The sequence below is a fragment of the Ursus arctos genome, unplaced genomic scaffold (genome assembly GCF_023065955.2).
Source record: "Ursus arctos isolate Adak ecotype North America unplaced genomic scaffold, UrsArc2.0 scaffold_10, whole genome shotgun sequence".
Classification (NCBI taxonomy): domain Eukaryota; kingdom Metazoa; phylum Chordata; class Mammalia; order Carnivora; family Ursidae; genus Ursus; species Ursus arctos.
Window position 1 is genome coordinate 70,211,473 of NW_026622764.1, and position 23,385 is coordinate 70,234,857.

The window sequence follows — 23,385 nt, forward strand, 5'->3', positions numbered from 1 at the left end:
GCAACGTTGGAGCCCGTTCTTAGGCATCCCATGTTCCGAACCGTGTCGAAAGATCCATACCGAATCTGTTTTAAATGGTGCATTCATAAAGACGTGGCAAGGGTGCCTTAGAAATGTGTCCGTCACCTTGACAACAGGGAAAGGGAGGACTTCGTTTCTTGGCTTGAGGTGAAGAGCTTTGAACAGCTGGTATAGATCGGAAGTTCAGAGTAGTTTTATAATCTTTCTAATGCACTTATTATCAATTTTAATGATTTGGTACAAAGAAGGATATTTTAAATGATAGAATACTGGTAAAAAAAAAAAAAACCTGAAACTAATGGTCACATGTTAATTTTCTTTCAAGAAAAAATGTATTTAAGAACAACTAGACTTAAATCAGTTTAAGTAGCAACGCTGTCTGTTGCCTGCCTCATAATTTTGTTGTTAAAGATGAACTTACTTATAATTTTGCTTAGTAATTCCATTTACATGAAAAATCAAATTGCCATTTACTTGCAATAGCCCGGCAACCGAAATCAAATGACTAGCACTACGGAATGGTCCTCGAATGTGAGTTCCCTACGCAAAACGAAATCTCCGTTGGAATGTGATGCACAGCAAGGGGTGGTGGCATAAGATTTCTAATTTTAAGATGTCTTAGAAATGCCTAACCTAAGCTGCTCCCAAACTAACCACATCACATCGTTTTTCTCCATCAAGCAGCGTCTCCTCTTATTCTGACATCATTCACTCCATCATCCAAACCAGAAGCTGATGACCTCCCCTCCGTCCTTCTCTAATCCATCAGCGGGCTGAGCAGGTTATGTCTACTAAATATGAAATATTTCTCCAGTCCATCCTTCCCTCCGCTCTCCCGTTGTCGCTCTCTGGGTTCAGGTGCCCATTATCCGGCCTCTGAACACCCCCTGACTGATCTCTCCACCTCTTTTTTCTCTCTTGGAGTCTTATTTTCCGCACAGCTGGCTAAGATGCAGCTGTGAACACGTCACTTCCCCGTTTCAAGCCTTCCACTGGCTCTCTATCCCAGGACCAAGTTCAGGCATCGGACAGAGAAGGCCCTCAACAACTATTTCTCCGACTCCATACTTACCCTCCCCTGCCTTGACCCTTATATTCTAGCAGTTGCCAAACTCTTGTAGATTACTGCACACATTACGCTGCTTCAGCTGCTCTGCTTCTTTTGTTCTTGTGTCCCCTCTGCCTGGAGTACCTTCCGTTCATCTAACCCCTGCCTGTCCTTTTAAGACCAAGATTGGGTGTTCTTCCCCCCAGGAAGCCTTACTCAACCCCTGCAATGAGGGGGCAGGCCCTCCAGGGATCTTTATTATTTATAAATGTTTCTCTTCTCTCTTATCGACTTGATTCAGAATCATCAGTTCATCTGTGTCTTTTCCGCGCATATTTCCGCCGCTCTCTTTCTGTACTGTATCATTAGTTCATGTGTACGCTCTCTTCCTACATGATATCATGCTTCATCCTGAGGGCAGACAGTATATCCTTATCCTATTTGTATCTAATTTCTCCTTTTAGCCTCAGAACCTGGCATAGTGCTTGGCAATCAGTCAATGTTTCATGAATGAATGAATGAATGAATGAATGAATCAGTCAATGTTTCATGAATGAATGAATGAACGAACGAACGAAAGTTTTTCAGAAAATCTTTTTCTATCCTTAGCAAGTTCATCTGGTAGCACGAATGCCTGGACCTAGGGGTGGTTGGGGAAGCTATATCATAGAACTTTTGAAGCTAAAGGGATCTTTGGAATATCTTCAGTCCCATTGGTAGGATAGAAAATTTAGGCCCAATGAGGTAGAATGATTAGCCCAAGATGACACACTATTAAGATAGGTAGTTTCATAGAAAATAAATCCCTGAGGGATTCTACCAAAACAAAAAGATGACTACATGAGTAAAAAAATAAAACAGTTTGTGAAACAGTACCTGTAACATCCTCCCTTTAGAGATTCAGAGTTCACATTAGTATATTAAAGACCCCAAGATGCCCTATATTAAAGAAATCCGGTAAATTGCTTTAAAATATTCTCCCAAATAACTTGATCACAAAATACATTTTATGAAATATTAATGTAAGTTGTTGGGTTCTTTGAAAGAAGTAAATTTGGCTTGTGTTCAGTTTTCATACTGTGGATGTGGGTTAAAGAATTTGACTTGAACCAATTTCGAAAGCTCATGGCCATTCTGGGCCTCGAAGGTAGACAAGGCAAGAGGGTATGCCAAGGCAATTACTACAAATGGAAAAAGATTATGAGGTAGAGGGAGGGATTGAGTCCTAGCATTGCCCTCATGGGTCAGGGAATTTGGGCAACTCACTTATCCTTCTTCTCTGAGCCTCTGTTTCCTTATTTATAAAATTGGGAGAATACTGACCACACAAGGATGTGGAAAGGTATAAATGAGTTAATATCACTAAGCTTGCCTCTAGTTATGGCTGAGTAAATGCTACCTTCTGACCCACCTCATTTACATAGAAATTGGCCAATGAGTTGTCAGAATTTGTTGGAAGGTTAATTAATAATTCAGCTCAAATGTCAAACACTTCTAAATCCAATAAAGATATCTTCCTCCTAACTTTCTTTGATCTTCAGAGGGCCAAGAGAAGAATATCTAAAATGAGTCTTATATGAATTCTTACATAAAATCTTTCATAAATATCATTCCATTATGCTACTGTTGGCATTTATGGAGTTCAACTGTACTAAGTCATCCATTTTCTCTCCCTTTGTCCACTCCTTAAAACTGTTATAGCCTTTTGGAAAAGAATTTCTTAATTTTCTGGAGATAATCTCTTACATGTAAACAATATTTATAAATTTTCATATATAAGATTTCCAATTTAAGGCAGCAAATTCAGCAGCCAATACGATAGGGCTCTATGGCCCTGTGTTAGCGCATGGAGACATCGTCAAAAATACCAGTTATTTTAGGGTTTTTTGTTTTTTGGGTTTTTTTTTTTTACAAATCTATGGTTAAAGATTACAGGTAACCTGTAAGTCAATACTTGACTCATTGGTTATTCCGAAGCTGAACCGGAAAGACATCAAGATCACAGCCTGGAAAATACTGAAAACCAGTCCATTTTAAACTAAGCCTTTGGAAAGCCATACTGAGAATAAATTTTAAATAAAGTTTAAATAATTAATAATTAAATATATATTGAATGAGGTATCTTTACAAATACAAAATATAGAATTAAATAAATTTAATGAAATATATCATTATAAATATATAACATTTACAAATATAAAATAGAGAATTAAATAAATAAATGGTTTAAAATTGAGTAAGCTAATTATTTAAAGCTTAAAAATCCAGAGAATAAACTGCATGTCCCTTAAAGAACTGTGACGCATGGCAACTCAAAAAAAACATGATACACTGAGAGGGTTTTAGCGGCCTTGGGTCTTGGATAGGATCTGGCCCATCATCACTGCCATTTGTTAATGACAACTTACCCTATTCCAAAGAAAATAGGAGAGAGGAAGCGGGGCACACGTGAGAGCTCATGCTCGGGACAAGTGGCCGTAAAATGCCTGCTGAAAGACCTTACGGAGAGCTTTTCTCCTCCCTCCTCATTTCCTTTCAGGAAGCCCTTCGGTGAGGCACAGCCATTCTAGGGAAGAAATGCAGTTTCAAGAAAGCCTTACGAAAGCTGAGTAGTGCTTTCTTGGGCCAAAGGGCATCCGCAGGAACAAAAGGGAGGCTACGCACTCAGGCCCAGGAAAGCATGTGCGCAGGGGACAGTCTCCTGCAGGGCACCCCCTGTAAACCAGTGGGCCCCCCATGCACTGAGCGGCCCTCCCTTCCCGCCCACTGCACACCTGCAGGCTTTGGGGGGCCTCCGCGACGCCACCCTGCCTCTCTGATTGCCATTTCCTCCCGCCACCCCTGGACAGGACAGTCTTTACTTCCCGGCCAGGGGACCACAGAGGCTCCCTCCACTAGGGATCCTTCTTTCACATTCCTCTACATGACCACTCTTCCCTTCCTTTGATGTCTGGTTTATTTACAATTCATGTGATAGAATGTGTCACTTATCCCCTCGTTTTATGTAGGCTTGTTCTGAAAACCTTTGAAGATAGATATAATATCTTAATAGGTCTTCTTTATTAAAAAAATAAAAATGTACTGAGCACTCACCAGGAACCAAGGCACTGTGTGAGATTTACAAATATCTCGTTTACTTTGTGCACCTGTCATCAGAGGTAGCTACTGGTGTTAGATGGCGTTTCATGGGTCTAGTTTAACAAGTGCTGAACGAGGTGCTACATCCTGTTCTAAGCGCATCACTTACTCATCATAACAATCCCATGAGGTTTGCTAAATTATGATGCCTGTTTTACAAAGCAAAGAATGAGGAAGCGTAGACGCAGCAGGAACAACGGGGTCAAAGACCCTGTGCCAAGCTAAGACGGGCAGAGGCTGAGTCTGGAGCCCACCCTCGGCACATGGAGCATGGGGGCTGACCGCTGGCTGCACCCGCTGGTGCACATCGCTCCCGGGAACATATAAGCACCACGTTTTTTGGGTTTTTTTTTTTTAACTAGGCTCCATGCCCAGCATGGAGCCCAACATTGTGCTTGAACTCAGGAGCCTGAGATCAAGACCTGAGCTGAGATCAAGAGTCAGTGGCTTAACCGAAGGAGCCACCCAGGTGCCCCATAAGCACCACTTTTAAATGACCTCACGGGCGTTAACAAGCATATTTTTAAAACAATGGATATTATCTCATTTCTAATCCTTATTTATTCGACAGAGATAGACAGCCAGCGAGAGAGGGAACACAAGCAGGGGGAGTGGGAGAGGAAGAAGCAGGCTCATAGCAGAGGAGCCTGATGCGGGACTTGATCCCATAACGCCGGGATCACGCCCTGAGCCGAAGGCAGACGCTTAACCGCTGTGCCACCCAGGCGCCCCCTCATTTCTAATCCTTAAAGCTTAAGCTTCCCGAAGACTACAGTTTATAATGTTAAAAATTTAAATCATATTAAAAATATTTAAGGCATTTTTTTTAAAGCAGGCCCACAGGGCATCTGGCTGGGTGGGTGGGGCATGAGACTCTTGATCTTGGGGCTGTGGGGTTCCAGCCCCACCTTGGGTATAGAGATGACTTTGAAATAAAATAAATAAATTAAATAAAAGCAGGCATGCCCTGTATGAAGTTAAAAATGATTTTGAACCCAAATCCAGTTACTTTTACATTTTAAGAGGTCCAGACTTTATTCCATAGCAGCTCAACACGCTTTTGCTCATTCAACAAACATTTATAAGGTGGTACTTTGTGTCTTGTGCTGTGTGGGCTCTGCCGACACAGCAGTGAATGAGAAAGCTAAAATCTGAAAAACGAAATATCGAAAGTAATTAGTTTGTGTAGGTGTTTAAATGAACACGACATCTTCAAGCCACAACAATGTGTGTCCTTTTTCACTCTCATCGTGCCAGTTGGGCAACAGAGTTAATGAGTCTAAAAATGGGATAAGGTGAATTAATAAATGGGACAAGTAGAAAATATGTCTCCATCACGGATTAAAACATCTCGAATACATTAGTTAATTGAAAAAAGACATCCTCTCTGCTTCAGTTTTCCTACTAGAATGCTACGCATACAACAGATGCTCAATTATTCCTTGTTCATTGAATATGCAGAATGGAAGAGAAATAAAGAGGAAATAAGAGAAAATGTGCCGGAAGTGATGAAAGCAAGGGAACTTCCAAATTCGAACTGAGGAAAGAAACCACTCGGAACTATTAGGAGGGGCTGCTAGAGTGCAGAGTGTCGAAGAGAAAGGTAGTTTGAGATGCGTTTACTTTGAAGAGACAGGTGAAGAGAGAATTGATCAGCTAAAGTGAGTAGAATCTCAAGGACTGGATAGGAAAGAAAAATGTAATACGGAAGGACCAAGAGCAAGTTGGAGATGAATTCCACTGGCCAGTGGCTGCTTTGGGCATGGTTTGATTCTTCGGGGTATACGGACAGCAAATGCCTCTAAGAAACATCCATTTCCTTTGGGTTGGAAATGTAAAGGGTTTGCACACAGACTTGGAGCGATGGTATGAAGTCACCTTGGAGAGCATATGACCTCCTGGGTGTCTTCATTTCTTCTCCAGCCACCTGCCCAAGGGAACAGCAGTTCCTCCAAAATGATCAGAAAGTCTTTCTACCTTACACGCTTCCCAGATTCTCCACTGAGGCCCTAAGAATGTCCAAAGCTGGGACAGAGAGGAGCAGCATGCAGGTGGGGCCATCGGCACTGGCTTGATGACACTGTAAGGACGCCAGAGCCACCGGTGTGCGGAGCAGATAGGCAAGGCCTGCCTAGCTTAGTTTTGCTTCGATACAAGCACAAACCACATCCCAAGCGATTGTGCAGAGTAAATGGGTTTCTGAAAAAGTCATTAAAATGCCGGAAAAAGTAACAAACTTTCCTCTGAAAATATTTAAGAGGATAGAAAACAATGCCGCTCTGAGACGGTTCTAGTAAAGACTGCCTAAACCGAGAAATCATCAGCAAACTATTGCTTAAACTGAATTTCTGTGGCAGCAAAACATTTCAGAATATTTCCAGATCAGAGCACTACAACGGGAACAACAAAGAGTCTAGAAAGAACAAATTCCTTCTTAAATAGCCTGAGGCTGGAGCAGGAGAGAATCAATTTGACACTCTGATTAATATTCCTTCCTAAATTGGATCTTGGTCACTAAAGCTATTTATCTAATGACCGGAAGGGGACAGCTTCCCTGTCACCACTAGATCACTGACACCAAGTATCTGTACCAATAAGTGCATATCCAGATCGAAGGGACCGGCTGTCCTCGTACCTGGGGGACCAAGAATGACGTCTGAAGTGTAAAGTGGTTTTCATAGATCTAGGAAAGTTCTGGAAGAAGGTAGAGGAGAGAAATGAATGAGGCTGTTAATGCCTAGGGATAATAAAGTATCTACCTGTCACCCTCAGGCTGTTAGAATCACAGCTTCACTTGATTTCTCGGTAATAATAAAATTCAGAAATGTCAATTATCTTTTGCACGACTTGAGGAGTAATTGCCTTTTCTTTCTTATGAAATCCAACCTTATGGTGCATAATGAATGAAGACGTGTTGCAGAAAAGCGTGTCCGAGATTCCCGGTATGCACAGGGCAGTGCACAGCAGGGCGAGCCGGCCGCTCCATTTAACACCTCCACTGAGCCCCATCAGTCCGCTCCTGCGACTGGCTAAGCAGTTGCTCTCACCACTCCTTTCTCTCCAATATGTGTCTTTAAGGTAAGGGAGTCCATGGACCCTGACCAAGAACTGCCATGCTTCCCACATGGCTATGCCGGTAGCTCCTTTTCCTGGCCGGAATCTTCCAACAAATTCTCAAGGTTTAGTTGTGCCCCGACAACAATATAAGCATAGGGCACCCTCTGAACACGTTGCAGAACCAAGACTCAGTTCTTTTCTAAGGATAAACTTCCATTTAGAAGGTGAGGAGAAAGGAGTGGCATTAAGGAAAGAGGACAGTGAGCTAACAGCAGGGAAAACATTTCCTTGGTCGGCACTGCCAGAGTTCAGAGCTACAAGCCCAACCCCAGACGAAAGAGGAACCCTGACTTTGATCACAGCCTCAGCATGGTGAAGAAACGGAGGCTGTCACTTTAAGGACTTCTGCAGTTACTTGTCAGTGTCGGGCTGGTTCAGTGAGACTGACGAGTACACCCGTAGAGCTCTCTGGTTTAGACCCAGAAAAGTAAAATAATCCAAAAGAGTCCCATTTTGTATTGAAAATCACTAGAAGTTATTTAGGGAGAATCAGTCGTGATGCCCAAATCTATCTCTTTACTGAGACAACGTCCAGCTTACCCAGGTCTTGTACGTCCTTAAGTTGTAGCTAGTCCAATCCTAATGCTGTGACCAAAGAAAATTTCTTGGACACTCTTTCCAGCACATCCGCATCCCCATCAGCCCAGAGAAGCCTCCTGAAAGCTGGGAGCCGTAGCAAGACCCAGCCGAGGGAATCAGACGCACGAAGGCAGCACAAGCCCGCTCCCGTAAACAGCGGGGCCGCCTGTGGTTGTTTAAGTTCGGTTTTGTGCCTTTTAAAAAGTCTTTTTAATTTTCAAATGAAAAATTTAGACCATAAGAGATGGAGAAGAACTGGAGAATGTGAGCATCACTTTAGAAAGAGCCTCTCCCTTCTTTTTATTATGGCAAAATACACATCAATATTACTAATCATTAACGGGTACAATTCAGTGACACTAAGTACATTCACAGTGCTGTGCAACCATCAGCACTGTCTAGTTTCAGAACTTTCTCATCACCTCAAAGAGAAACCTCATACCCATTAAAGCTTTTGACTGTGAATGAACCTCATCTTTTGATTCTTTCGGTCACCTCTCGAAACACACGGAACTGTAGTTCGAGCATGGCCAAAATCAGCAACCTGTTTTGTCTGCCGAGCAGCCAGTGCTTGAGGGACCAGTAGCAGAGGGGTAAAAACAAAAAACAAAAAAATGCGGAATGAAGAAAAACAAAGAGAAGAGAAATAGAGACATATGGGGGGGGGTGATGGGCGAGGAGAGACCGTAGAACCCCCCAGCAGTCACCCCAGAGATCTCAGGGCTGCACCCTGTCCAAAGTCACTAGCCCCAAAACTAACAGCCACTGGGCGCTGAGAGTGGGAGGCATCTCCATCCCCAATCTACAGTTTTCTGCTTACACCGAAGACTGCCTGGCCAAAGAAGGAAAAGCCGTACTTTACCTTAGATAATTCTGTACCTCCATCTCTTAGCAGAACAATTAAATGAGGTTTCCCTATTCCGTGTGTCCAGAATTTGCACTGGAAACTCCTCTTCCCCCCAAGTCCAAACTTGAAACAGTTTAACCAGGACCTACAGTGACGCTCGGCAATGCAGCTGGGGATTCCCGATCCAATTAAGTTCAAGGTGCACACACATGTCTTCGCAGATGACCTAGTCAGTGGAGCTGGCTGTGGCTTGCGTGACTGAATCAATGCTGATAAAGTCAAACTGAGAAAGTTCATTCCTCCTCCACCCCACATTCAAGTGCCTCATGTTTGCATTATCTCCGCTAGTAAGCAGCCTTGAACAGTTAGAGTGTACATTCGTGTAAGGGGTCATCTCTTTCAGCTCCATCATAATTAAACCAGCCATCACTGAAAAATAAAGCCCAGCAAACATACATCATGTACCCCAACACACACACACACACACACACACACACACACACACACACGCTCTATAGGGGCCAGTCTTCTGATGGGATGGATTTTGGTTTTGCTTTAACCCAAAATTATACATTGTTGTGAAGTATAAATCTACTTTTCTTCAAAAATATTTCATCATTGTATGCTCAATATTAAGTTTTACAAATGTTTAAGTATTTGGAGATATCTATCTATCATCTATCTATCTATCTATCATCTATCTATCTATATATTTTTTTTTATTCGGTGGCTCTTTGCCACTGGTCAAGAGGCCCACATGCTTTCATTTTTAAAACTCTCTTTTTTTAAAATTAAAGAATACATGAATACATTTTTATGGTAAAAGATCGCATAGTGCAAAAATAGCATCAGCTATGAAAAATCTCCTTCTGGAGAATTAACACATGCCGATTGCTTGATTTGTATTTTGTCAACTATTTGCCATTTTTGTTACCTATATATGTGCATATATACAAATTGGGGGATACATATATGTGGGGCAAATAATAAATGGGATTCAGTCGTTCATTCATTCAACAGCTCTTCACTGAGCCAACCCTGTGCCAACAATACAGGCGGTGCTTGGAACCAGACAGGACCTTGAATTTACATTCTAATGGAAAAGTCCAGGTAATAAATTGAACAAACAGAACCGTAAGCATATTGCCTACCATCAGATAGGGCTAACTGCTCTGATGAACACAACAAGGTCATGGATTATAGTGAGTGACCAGGAGGGGGGTTACATGGCAAAGCCAGCATCTCTAAGATACATTTGAGTTGAGATCATGCTATGCGTTTTGTTTTAGGACTTGCTTTGATCACAGTGTACCTTGGAGGTCTTTCAATGTCAGTACATAACGTTCTGCCTCGTTCTTTTTAGCATCCGTATACTTTCATATGGTATGCATTCCCATAATTTATTCTTCTGCAGATGGAAAAACAAGTCCTTGAGTCTAACCTCTACACAATGCAGTACTAATACTATACTGGGCGTAGAAACACCTCTTCGTTATACAGAGAGAGGCCACTTTGGACGGTTGGCTATGTTCTGAAGGATAAATGCATCCAATCTCATGCAGGGGCTACTGCAGATGTGAACCCAGACAAGAGCGTAGTGAAGCAGGAAGGAGTGCGTGGGTGTGTGCATGCACATGTGTGTGTTTACAGTTTATAGATATTCACTACAAAACCTTAGCTATCGACCATGTGTAACTATAGACTTAGCACCGCTTGACATTTTTAAGTGCCTGAATCATCTTGAAATACTTCATTAGAACCACGGCAAAGTTCACAGTGAAAGGGCACAAGAATGCTTTTCATTTTTAAATGTTTAGAAATACATGTGTGTTTGGCACAGTTTCAAGGTGCTCACTTCAACTATAACCCCTTCAAGTCAACCAGTTTACAATTTCTTGACAGCTTTTGGAAACCATTCTGTTCTCATAACCCAGTTTTGTAAATTAGGCTAGTGAAGCAATAGACATTGTCCCGAATGAAAGGACCTTTGTTGATGGCTTTTCCTTTATTTAGTGGTTTCAGGAAGAGGAATATTATACAGCATTTTCCACCACTGTTCTCATTCTTTTTTGGGGGGGGGGGCAGGAAGGGCAGAAGGAGAGGGAGAGAGAGAGAATCCCAAGCAGGCTCCACACACAGCATGGAGCCCGACGCCCGCTCAATTTTACAATCCTGAGAGCATGATCTGAGCCGAAATCAAGAGTCAGACGCTCAAACGACTAAGCCACCCAGGCGCCCATCAGTCCTATTCTTTTCTAAGTGCTCCTCTTCTCTGTCTTTTTCATGGCTAAAGAGCAAACAGTCTCACCAGGGACCACATTGCCCATCAGATCTCCTTTAGACCATGTGTTTTAAGCATCTCATAATTCTCTTCCAACATAACACATTATTATAAGGCTGCTTCTCGCTATGTCTCAAATTATTCCACCCTTCGCCAACTTTTTTTCTTACATCTGCAAATGCTTTGCCACGTGACTTGACCTTAGGGTAAAATTCACAACAGAGAAAGCAGCAGCCCACTGGCGATCCTTTGAAAACACTGGAATCGTTTGCATGTTTAGTGCCATTGAATGAGTCCACCATTGCTCACTCCCCAAATTTGTCAGTCTTTGCAGCTTACTACACTTGGATTTCTCTTCCCCATAGTTGTTGTCCAAACCTCTGAAGTTTGGCTGGGTAAACACAATCTCCTCTGTGTTCTTTGTGGGATGTTAACCAGACATCCAGGCTCTAGTTTTCTTGGGTTGCATTAGCCATCTTGAATCTATATTTGGCTCCCCTGGTCCCTCGTTCAGATACAGCTCTTAGCTAATCAATTCCTTTAAGAGGTATCAATCTGTAGGTACAACTTACCGTGTACCTACCACTGTATACATCATTCCTCATAGCCACTCTTTATCGAAACTATATCATGTCCCAACTTCAAAGAATTTATCGTTTCGTTGGACAGCCAACGCTATCATACCAAAATTTACTTTTGATTTTCTTAAACCTAACATCTATTAACTACCTATTCCATGAGCCAGACATTTTGTCACATTCTAGAGAAAACGAAAATGAGCAAAACTTAGTCCTTTGCTTTAGAAAACTTATACATTAAAGTACAAGTCAGTTCATAAGTATGCAGTGTGAATGGTACAAAATTCCATGAGATACAAATTGACACCTCTCATTGGAGTGATCAGGGAAAGCTTCATGGAGGAGGTGTCATCTGAATTGGACTCTGATAGTTGGAGAAGAGAGTTGTGATGATGACGATTAATTTGGCCAAATGGCATGGACATGTGCTCTGAGTCCGAAGTACAGATACTCAGCTGAGCCACAAAACAGGAGTCACTGGCCAGACTAGCAGGCCAATTGAGGACACAACAGGTCAGATTTTTGTGGAAGGAACAGGAGGAAAACACATGGGATGCGTTAATTTAGTCAAACAGGTTAATTTCAAGATCCACAGATTTATTTACTCAGTGGTGAATTGGATTAAAGTTCTATTTCATGCCTTTCTCTGGACAACGTGGTGCTTATGTATAAAATGCCAAGATTGTCCTTCACCTTATGGTATCATGGAAAGAAATAAAATTGATTTTGAAAATACTAAAAACGGAAGGGGGTGTTTCTATGTTGAAAATGTAGACTGCATCCCACAGATAAATACGCAGACCAGCATCATCACAAACTCTGATCTAAAACTGCCTCGGCAGCCAACGCGAGCAGTGCTTCAAGTTCTTACACCCAGGCCGTCACCAGATCTCCTTGAAGCGCAAGTTCCTACAAAAACAACTTCGCGTAAAATTTTCGTTAAGCCTTGGAGGCTGATGATTTAGCAGACCCATGAAACTACCTGAGTTTGCATTTCTAAGCTCCAGGACCTAAAGCTCTTTGAATGTTAAGATGATGAAATTAACTGACATAGAACTTTACAGACTGGCGAGAACTGGGTACGTAGGGCGTCAGAGTTAACTACTACCGTACTCAGTTTCATATGGCAAACGCTACGGAGCTCCCTCCTTTCCTCGCCCCCTAAATTCCATTTTCCACGGTCTTGGTTTATATGGCCATTTCCTCAGTTGCGAAGTGTGTGCTGTCTGTTGGCACAGTGCTAGACACTGGGGCTCGGTAATGGACAAGGCAGGGGAGCGGGCAAGGAAGAAAGGCAGCCAATGCACTACCAAGTGTGAAGTGTCGGAGTAGAGGCATGCACGAGCTGATGCGAGAGTAACAGAGAAGGGGCTCGAGAGCATCAGATGTTTTCCAAAGCATCTGGATCTGCCTTGAGCTAAATATTAGTAAGCGAACGCTAACCAAGTGCCAGGTCAAGAGCGTAACGGGCAAAGTCGGGGAGGCTTATCGTGAACTGCCAATAGATAAGGGTGGATCATACCAAGGATACACTTAGGGATGTAGCAGGGCCAGAAACTGGAAAAAAGTAGGCAGGGGCCTAGATCATGGAGGTGTTTGCTTCATTAAATATAATAGTGTCATCCCATACACACCCTCTAAGTCAAAGTTCTATCTATGCTGGGTAGAGCCAGCATGCACGCTTCTATTGGCCGTTAGCAAATTTACGTAAGGTGATTTGCTTGTCAACATTTAGAAATCATAAGCTTCAACATGAAAAATCCAGATTTCTGTCGATGGAACTAGAGAGTATTATGCTAAGCAAAATAAGTCAATCCGAGAAAGACAATTATCATATGATCTCACTCACATGTGGAATTTAAGAAACAAAACAGAGGATCAAAGGGGAAGAGAGGAAAAAATAAAACAGGACGAAATCAGAGAGGGAGACAAACCATAAGAGACTCTTAATCATAGGAAACAAACTGAGGGTTGCTGGAGGGGAAGGAGGTGGGGGCTGGGGTAACTGGGGGATGGGCATTAAGGAGGGCACGTGATATAATGAGCACTGGGTGTTACATGCAACTGATGAAAAACTGACCTCTACCTCTGAAACTAATAATACGTTATATGTTAAATAATTGAATTTAAATTAAAAAAAAAAACTCAGAAGACAGGGCACCTGGGTGGCTCAGTCGGTTAAGCATCCGACTCTTGATCTCAGCTCAGGTCTCGCTCTCAGGGTAATGAGTTCAAGCCGTGTGTTGGGCTCCATGCTGGGCATGAGACCTACATTAAGCAACAACAACAAAAACCCTCAGAAGACAACACTGGACTCAAATTCCCAAATTCCAGTTGGTTGGAGCTAAGTTAATGCTTCCACCTTCAGATGGGAGACAGCCTTTCTGCACTCCAGAGACACAGTCTCCCTCCCATGATCTCATCCCCAGCTCATTTATGTAATGTGCCTGGCCCCTGAAGACATCCACACTTGCAAATCTTGCTCTGTGCCCTGTTGGTCCAATCTGACACAACTTCTTTCAGTAAAGGGAAATAAATCATGTTTTGACAGGAATTGTTATGTTTTTAGTGGTTGAAAATCACTTAGGGGCTCCCTCTAGAAGCAAGCAAGCAGACCTACAATTAAATGATCTCATCTCAACAACACAGAGTAGAGCGTCACGTTTCTCAGTGAGTTCTACGTGTTAGTTCTAATGATAAGCACCGAAAGGGAAACAAAATTCATCTAGGGTGACCCTTCAAAGAACCCAATACCATTTCACATAACGACAAAATTATAACATATCTAGGAGTAAATATAACTGAAAAGATATTTAAAGAGAAAAATAAAAAAACTATCAAATGACATAAAATAATACCAAAATGACTCAAAGATAGTTGATATTCTTGGATGGGAATATTTTTTTTAAAGATTTTATTTATTTATTTTTATTAGAGAGAGAGTGTGCGAATGAGTGGGCGAGAGGCAAAGGGAGAGGGAGAGAGAGAATCTCAAGCAGACTCTGTACTTAGTGCAGAACCCAACACAGGGCTCGATCTCACAACCCTGAGATTGTGACCTGAGACAAAATCAAGAATCAGCTGCTTAACTGACTGAGCTACCCAGGTGGCTCGGGGAATAATTGTTAGTGGAACCATTTTGGAGCCATTTTTGCAGGTCAGAAATACTAAAAATTTCATTTGTTTCAACCTAAAAGTAAATATGAAAATTTCCCCCAAATTAGTACATAATTTGATGACCTTCCCAGCAACATCCCAACAAGTGCTTCTCACAGAATTTGACAAGCTAAACCTGAAATCCGTATTGACCTATAAAGGGCCAAGGCAATTTTGAAGAAGGGGTCACACCACTGCAAATATCAAGGTGCATTATCAAGCAATCATAACTTGTGTGGGATAAATGGGTCATTGTGAACAAATAGGGAACCTAAAAACAGAACCACAAATATACGGGAACTTAGAATCTGACAGAACTGACAGCATAAGTCAGTGGGAGAAGAACAGATTATTCAATAAATGATGCTGGAATAACTGGTTATTTATAGAGTAAAAATTAAGATTTTTAACTCACATCACACACCCTTCCCTAAAAGAAAATCCAGATGGATTGAAGACCTAAATGAAAAAAGGCAAATCTCTAAATAAATCTTTTTAAAAGATTTTTTTTTAGGAGAAAGTATATAATCAGAGTAGAAAACCATCTTTTTTTTTTTTAAGATTTTATTTATTTATATGAGAGAGAGAGCAGGAGCAGCGGGAAGGGGCAAAGGGAGAGGGAGAAGCAGGCTCCCTGTTGAGCAGGGAGCCTGACAGGGGACTCGATCCCAGGACCCTGGGATCATGACCTGAACCAAAGGCAGACACTTAACCAAATAACCACCCAGGTGCCCTGGAAATATCTTTTTAAAACAAGCAACGGGGGCACCTGGGTGACTCAGTTAAGCAGCTGGTGTGATTTCTGCTCTGGTCATGATCTCAGGGTCCTAGGATCGAGCCCCACATGGGACTCCACACTCGGCTGCAGACTGCTAGAGGTTTCTCTCTCTGCCTCTGCCCCTTCCCCTGCTATCTCTTGTGCTCTCGCTCTCTCAACTAAATAAATAAATCTTAAAAAAAAAAACAAGCCACAAAAAGCACAAAGGATAATGGAAAACATTAATAAATTTGACTACATTAGAATTTTAAAAGCGTTTGTATTGAAAATTCACAATAAACAAAGTCATAGCGTGGGGGAGGACTTGCAACGTATTTAACCAACAAAGGGTCAGCTTCCAAAGCATATAGAGAATCCCAGAATCACTGATGGAAAGACAAATGGGCTAATAGAAAAATGGGCAGAGAACATGGAGAGGTAACTCACAGGGAAAGAAGCCTGCATGGCCGACAACAATGGAAAAAGGTGGTCCACCTTACTAGTAATCAGAGAAACGTAAGTTAAACCCACAGTGAGATGCCATCTTAATGCCCATCATTTTGCCATCAATCACAACATCTGGTAGCACCAGGTATGGGGAAGTATATGGGCGAAGGGGACTGTTTACTCAGTGCTGGTGAAAGTATAAATCAGTATATTTTGGAGGACAATTTTTTCAATCCTTCGTAGAGTTCAAATCGGTGCACTGTATAACTCAGCACAAGGTATGTGCGTAACTGCGGACACAGAGCTGTGTCAGACACACACTGCAGCCTCCTCTGCGACAGTGAAAGAGTGAAAACTATCTTATAGAGAAGTGGATTTTTTTATACAATGAGTTTTTTTTAACATGAGTTGAAAATGAACTCCATCGACATGTATCAACAAGGATAAATATTAAAACATCATTGAATAGGAAAAGTTGAAAAAAGGTATATGCTGCATGGCACCATTTAATTAGAATTTTTAAAGCCACAAAACATATATATATTCTATAAAGGTACATATCAATGTAGAAAAAGCACAAAAACATGCAGAGAAGGAGACACAGCAACTTCAGGACAGTGATACCGCTAGACAGAGAAGAAGGAGGAGATAAAGTATCTACCATTTTATTCATATAAAAGAAAGGGGGCGTGTCAAGAGCAAACACGGCCAAACGTTGACATCTGATTACCTTCGTGGTGGGTGCATGGGTTCTATTTTTATTGCGCTTTTAAATGTTTGCAATGAATCACGATGAAAAAGTTAAAGAAAAGAGCCCTTTGTAGAAGACGAGCTCCTCAGCAGAACAGCACGTGTATCACAGGGAGCAGGTCCTGTAAAGTGAGTAGCAACAAGCTAAGGCATTAAAAAGAAACAAGGGCACACAACTCTGAGTAAGTATGGACAGATCTGAGGTCTGGAGGGAATAATAATGGTAGCAACTGCCCTATGTCTGACAGAAGGGAAATAGATAGTGAGAGCAGACAATGAGCAAGTGCCCGATGAGGATTCTGAGTGTCCTCCTGGTGGTGACCCATCAACCTCTGTGCCACTGGTCACAGTGCAGTGTGACAGCAAGTCGGGAAGAAGAGTGTTGCTGGTTGGCTCGGGAAAACCTCTCACTCCGTCTCCTCGTCCATGTGACGGAAAGAGGAAACTGAGTCAGGTGACGTTAGCTCGTGGCATGATCTGCTCACCTTCACGACTACACCCCTGACTCCTCGGGTGAAATCCAAGGCCTTGGGCTTTATTTGTTCATTGTGTCAGCCTTAAACCGGGATTTGAGTGATATAAAGTTGGTTGAGGGTCAAGTCGGCTGCAATGAAGATGATGGTGTGTGGCAGGATAGCCGCTACTATGAACGTTCATTGCCCTTGACCACCCGCCCTCCGGCCATGCTTTTACTTTCTGCGATTGCCATGTATGCCATATCTTGCGCTTTCCAGAGCTTTCGTTCAAATTATCTCAGTTGGTCCTCATAACAATCCCATAAAATAGGCAAAGCAGGTACTATTCTCATTTTACAGTTGGGGAAACAGACCCATAGACATTAAATGATTTAGCCAAAATTACCGGGGAGGGTCTGTTTTCCCCCGTTACCCGGGCTCAGAATATCAGAACCACCTTGCCCTCAGCTCTGTCCATCCCTGCATCCAGTAGGGCAGCAATCCCTGTCGGTTGTTTCTACAGAATATCCATTTGCGTTTCTTCCTCTCTACTTCCTTTCCTGCCACCACATTTGGATTCTCAGCAGTCCTTGCCTGAATTACAGCTGGTGAGCTGGACCTCCAGAGGCCACTTTTGCCTCGTTCAGTCCACCCTGCATGCTCATTCTAGACTAAACTTCCTTAAACGTTGCTTTCGTTATGTCGTTTCCCTGCTCAAAAATTTTTGTGAGCCCCTCTTTCCTTCTACACTGAATGGAAACTCTCGGCCAGGATTTCAAACTTCTCCTTAATCTCAACTCACCTTTTCCAGTCAACCCCTCAAAATGGGTGCTTTGAAAATAAAAATGGCTGACAAGTCATCCATCACATCAGCAAGGGTTTGTGTTTTGTACTTTTTAGATGACCCTGCTCAGGACTGACGAGAGAGTCATAAACTAGTCTCTTAGCCTGGCTGGCAGACCCACTCATGAGTATAATCTTTTTGGAAGGCAATGTGGTTGTAAGAATCAAGAGCTTTTGCCCTAATCAATCTGCTCTGAAAATCTATCCTAGGCAACTAATCTGAAATACAGAAAAACCCTTATGCCTAAAGATGTTCATTATACTGTTGTTTATGGTTATGAGCAATTATATATAACCTTCGGTGGCTTTCTTTGGTGCTTAGAATAAAACCCTGAATCCTTACCGTGGCCTATGGATATACATGATTGAGCCCAGCCAACTCCCCTCTCTCCTGCTTGCTAACTAAAGTCTGCAGTGGTCTTCATACTGTTCCTTAAAAAAGCCCATTCCTGCCCCAGGGACTTTATAGTTGCCATTCCCTAACCTTTCAAGTCTTCAAATAGTTCATGCTTCCCCATCTTTCAGGTCTCCACTCAGATGTTGCCTCTTCAAAGAGCCTTCTTTACGCACCCTCCATGACCCATGGTCCTCTGAACCTGGTTTAGTTTCTTCACAGACTTTGTTCCTTGAAACTACTTATTTGTAATTCTCCAAAACGAGAATGTAAGCCCTTTGTAGGCAAGGATTCATTTGTCTTGCTTAGTATTACATCACCAGATCTGGAATAGTGGCTAGCACATGGTAGAGCTCAAAAATATTGTATGAATGAACAAATCGTGTTAAAAAGTCCACTTTCAAAAGAATAAAGGGAAAACACCTGGGAGGAAAAAGTGTGGGTTTATTTTACATTTTCTTTATACTTTCCAATATTTCTCAAATTTTGTCTATTGAGGGTCTTGGATAATCAGGGGGAATACAAACTATTTTAACAAAATATAGCCTATAGTCTGGCCAGGCCCTATTTTATCACTATTCTGGAACAAGCATTCAATGCACATTCACGTCAGTGGCATGGCTGTTCTCGTGCCTGCCCTTCTCCCTGCACCTCTGATAATCCTTGAAACCTCCGCTCAAGGCCCACCTCCTCCATGATGCCTTCCTGAGTTTCCCTGTACTTACTGATGTCCCTCCCACCCCAGGCTTTGCACTTAATTGGGTATGCTGTACTACCTTTATTCACTCTCATTCATGAAACACTTTCAGTTTGCTGGCATGTGTGTGAAAGAGAGAGAGAGAATATGTATATATGTGTGTTTGGTAGGAGTTCATTTTCCCTCCTTGGCAGATATCATGTCTTAGGCTTCCTTCTCCCCCAAAGCCTTTAACATAGACTATTAGCAGAGTAAGTACTCAGTAAATACTTGGTGGTAGTCCTTGGTGTTGGGGCTCCTGGGTCTTCAAGCTGGGCTCGGAAAATTCATGGTGCTCCTGCCATTACGTGATGCTCGGTAGTAACACTTCAGCTGGGATTTACTGAGCACTTAACTATATATGTGTCCTGCGCTGGCCATTCACGTCCCCGTGGACCTGATAGGAATTGCTTGCATTTTCATCTTAAGGTTGAAGAAACTGAAACACAGGAAGGTTAAGTAGCTTGCCTAGAGTGACAAAGCTCCAAGTGCTAAGACCCGGACTAAAACACAGCCCCAGCTCTTCACCTCTCCAACCAGCGAAGCAGGACTTCCTTTGGCCCCCAGGCCACACACGTGTTTCAGTCCAGCTGCGTGCTCTCAGTCAAGTTGCTTAACCTCGCCAGATCCGTTTCCACGTGTGTAAATCGGAGACCCTAAGACCTTGCAGGGCGACTGTCAGTGCCTTGGGTACTGCTAGCACACGGAGGGCAGGGAGTCAACGGTAAACGTTATTAGGCACGCTGCCTCCTTGACATTTGCTCCCGAAGGCCGGGTAAGCAGCCCCGTCTCATTGCTCTCCACACAGTGAACGGCCTGGGTCCCATCTGCCTCTCCAGAGCTGGGGTCCGAGCTCTGCTGAGCGGTCGGAGAGAAAACAAATATGCAGCCCAGCCCAAGGTTACCTAGAGCTCGGATTTCCTCGTCTGAATGCATAATTATAGGAAGAGGCTTGGATTACAGAAGTAGCTGTTTTTGTGTGTCACCCAGGCCCACTAATGTAAACATCTCTCACCCCGCAGGAATTATTTTAGGACCAGGAAGCAGCACGCTGTTTATTGAAAGAGTCACAGAAGAGGATGAAGGTGTCTATCACTGCAAAGCCACCAACCAGAAGGGGTCCGTGGAAAGTTCTGCGTACCTCACTGTTCAAGGTAAACAGCTGCTCCAGAAAGCAACAAGAAACAGATCAGACGTCTGTTTCCCTGTTTAACTTTCCACCTCCCGGTCTCCCGCTGCCTCCAGCCTGTTCCTTTCTCTCACCTCCTTGCCCTTCCCCCTGGGGCTCTGGGAAGCGACCTTCTGGGGGGCCCTGGCGAGGCCCCAAGGGAAGACACTGGTGAGCCACCCCCCCCAGAGCCACCATCTGAACCCCATCTCTGCAGGGAAGTAGTTCCCGGAAGAGAGGCACGCCACTGACCCGCAGAGAATGACCGCAATGACCACGCTTGTGACAAATCCAAGAAGGCAGAGGGGTGTAGAGAGAGGGAAACACCCACACATTGGAAACTCGTTCGTTCTTTTTCCTTTTCCAATTCCCACAAGTCAGACATATGCCGCTCTCCTGAATGTTTTCACGAGCTGGGATTTTTTTTTTTTTTTAAACAGGAGCAGGCTGCAAAATATTATCAGGGAGAAGCCACACATAAAAAACAGACCACATTTGCGAAAACTATTCCAAATGCTTCCTCTTTATAGACCTCAGACAGTTTGTGGAGCAACAGATACAGATCCAAAGCGGCCTAACCCGAGCCAGGGCTGTGGCCATGTGGCTCCCATTTGGAAAGTAGCTCAGACCTCAATTTCAGTCCTCTGCTGCCAGGAATCATCCGAAACATAACATTTACAGCATCATAAAATACCCAATTGGCACCTCTTGAGATGTAAATATCTATGGCACATTGAGGTTTTACATGAAAAGCCGCAATTTGTTCGGTAGCCTGTTCCAAGGGCTCCCCAGGAGCCCAACGGAACGCGCAAGTATTCCTGGCCGGCGAATGACATACACATCAGTTCTTCCGCTCTGGAAACACGTGCTGCTGAAGGGGTCTGACTCTGAGAATCCAGACTCCTTGAAAACAGCATCATCCCCATTCTTTTCCGAGGAGATGATTTTAGAGCGCCTCCCGAAAAATCTAAAAACCATGCTTGCACAAACGTATACTTCCGGAAAAAGTCGAGGGTAGCATTCCCCCAATACTTATAGTGATGGTCTCCTGTTTCTCTCCCAAACAGTCCTTGTCTCAAAGGATTCTTTCAACCGGTCTGCTCACACATGGACAAGACAATTAGCCATAGAGAAGGCAATTAGGTGTGCATCTCTCTTTAATATCTCCTTCTTCAAAGGATGGTTCATTTACCTATTAACAAGGACTCCAGATGTGGCCCTCAGGGAGTCACTCTATCAGGCGAGCGAGGTTGCAGATCGGAGAGGGCATTTTCCCCTTCAGTCCTCAGTCCAGAAGGCATTTTCCCCCGTGTCTGGACAACAACCCCAAAAGACACACAGAGCAGTTAGGAACCCCCAGACAGGAATGAGAGGACTGATCTAAACCCTACAACCAGGTAATAGCTGTTGTGCAAGAGACCTGGACTCTTCAGACCCACTCCAGCACCCCCACACCTGCCTTCCTTGTGGTCCGTCCCCACCATCCCCACTCTTCTCTACCAGGGAATATAGGGCCGTGTCTGACCCAGTGGCTAGGTAGCCCATGGCTTGGGAGAAGCCCTTGCCTGAAGCTGGGATATTTCTGCAAGTTCATAGCTCTCCACAAAGACTTTACTTCCTTTCCTTTCACCTTTTCTGCCAGGCTTATCTGGGGTTCCCAGAAGCCCCCTCACTTTATGGTGTCTGTGAGTTTCTTCTGCCCACAGTCATGACCACCACCCTTCTATTTGCTGTAAGTCTACCCTCCAGGAGTAATTTCTCCTGCTGCGATGTGTTTGCTGTCCACGGGCAGAGCAGCGGCACCGGGGAGACCCAGGCTGGACTGCAGCCAGCACACTGGCCCTCAGAGAGCCTAACTCACTGTAACCCTCCTTGGCCGCTAGGGCCGGTTCAGCAGTGGCCTCCAGGTTGAACAGCTGACTCTGACACTCATTCTCTTCTCTGCCCTCCCACACCATGCTTCTTGGATCGTTAGTCAGTACTTATTTTATTCTGCTTTTTATTATTATTTAGGGATTGATATGCCTCTCTTCCCGACTGAACTGCAAACGTTTTGAGAGAGAACTGTGTCTGACCTATCTTTGTATCCCCAAGCTGTGCCCCCCACTTAGCAGGAGACCATTTACTTAGTACCTTTCCATACAGACATTGCTAGACAACTGGAATACCTAATCCCATGAACTTCATAAGAATCCAAAGAAGTAACTAATATTATCTTCAGTCAACAGATGGAAAAACGGACACTCCAGAAAGGTTAAATTATTTGCCCAAAGTCATACAACGTAGTCAGCGGGAAGGCTGGCTGCGGTCCATGTCCTGCAACCTGCGGAGGGTCCACCCTTCCTCCATTCGTCCCAATCCCGGAAGTGGCGTAGGAACTTGTCCTTGAGGCCTTAACATAAAATTGAGCTCGTACACTTTTTCAGTTATCCTGTCTTTTGGTTTTCTCTCTACCTGGTTCTAATTTCCTACAGTGATTCCTTTTCCCACTAAATGCTTTTCTGAAGTCAGACTGTCGTTAAGAATATGGCTGCCATGATCATTTCTACACGTTTCCATCAGCTCGTGTCATTTGCTGATGAAAGGGAAGATCATTCTCACTTGAGTTGCCCATGTCAGCTACCACGACGGACATCCTGACCCTGTCATCTCCTGACATCCTCTCTCAGACTCCCAAACAGCCCACATACTTCTCTCTCCTCCAATCCTCTTCCAATTCTAGAGTGATCTTTTTAAGTGACTCATTTTATGACATGTTACTTCCCTGCTTCAAATCTGCAGTGGTTTGGAATCGCCCCTTATCCTCATCCAGTCACGCAAGGTCCTCCCTGGGCTCCTTCTGCAGCCCGGTGGCTCATCCCTCCCTTCACCCCTGAGCTCCCCAGTGCAACTGCCCATGACTCCCTGAACGCACGCTGCCCTCATCTTCTGCCTGCGCACAGCGCCTTCCTTTGGTCTCCACGGCGTTCCTTCCTCCCACCTCATTCTCCCCCAGACAACCCGACTCAGCCTGACAACTCACTTTTGCTCTTGCTTCAGGTGTAGAGAAAAGGACCTCTTGCCTTAGCAT

At 43.6% G+C, this 23,385-nt stretch overlaps 1 protein-coding gene across 1 annotated transcript in view; it reads left to right on the forward strand.

Moving 5' to 3' along the window:
* FLT1 (fms related receptor tyrosine kinase 1) overlaps positions 1-23,385 on the forward strand; it is a 171,397-nt gene that overhangs the window by 100,074 nt on the left and 47,938 nt on the right. Inside the window, exon 15 of the mRNA XM_026493054.4 lies at positions 20,170-20,301. Coding sequence (XP_026348839.2) covers positions 20,170-20,301 — 132 coding nt within the window. The remainder of the gene's footprint in view (positions 1-20,169; positions 20,302-23,385) is intronic.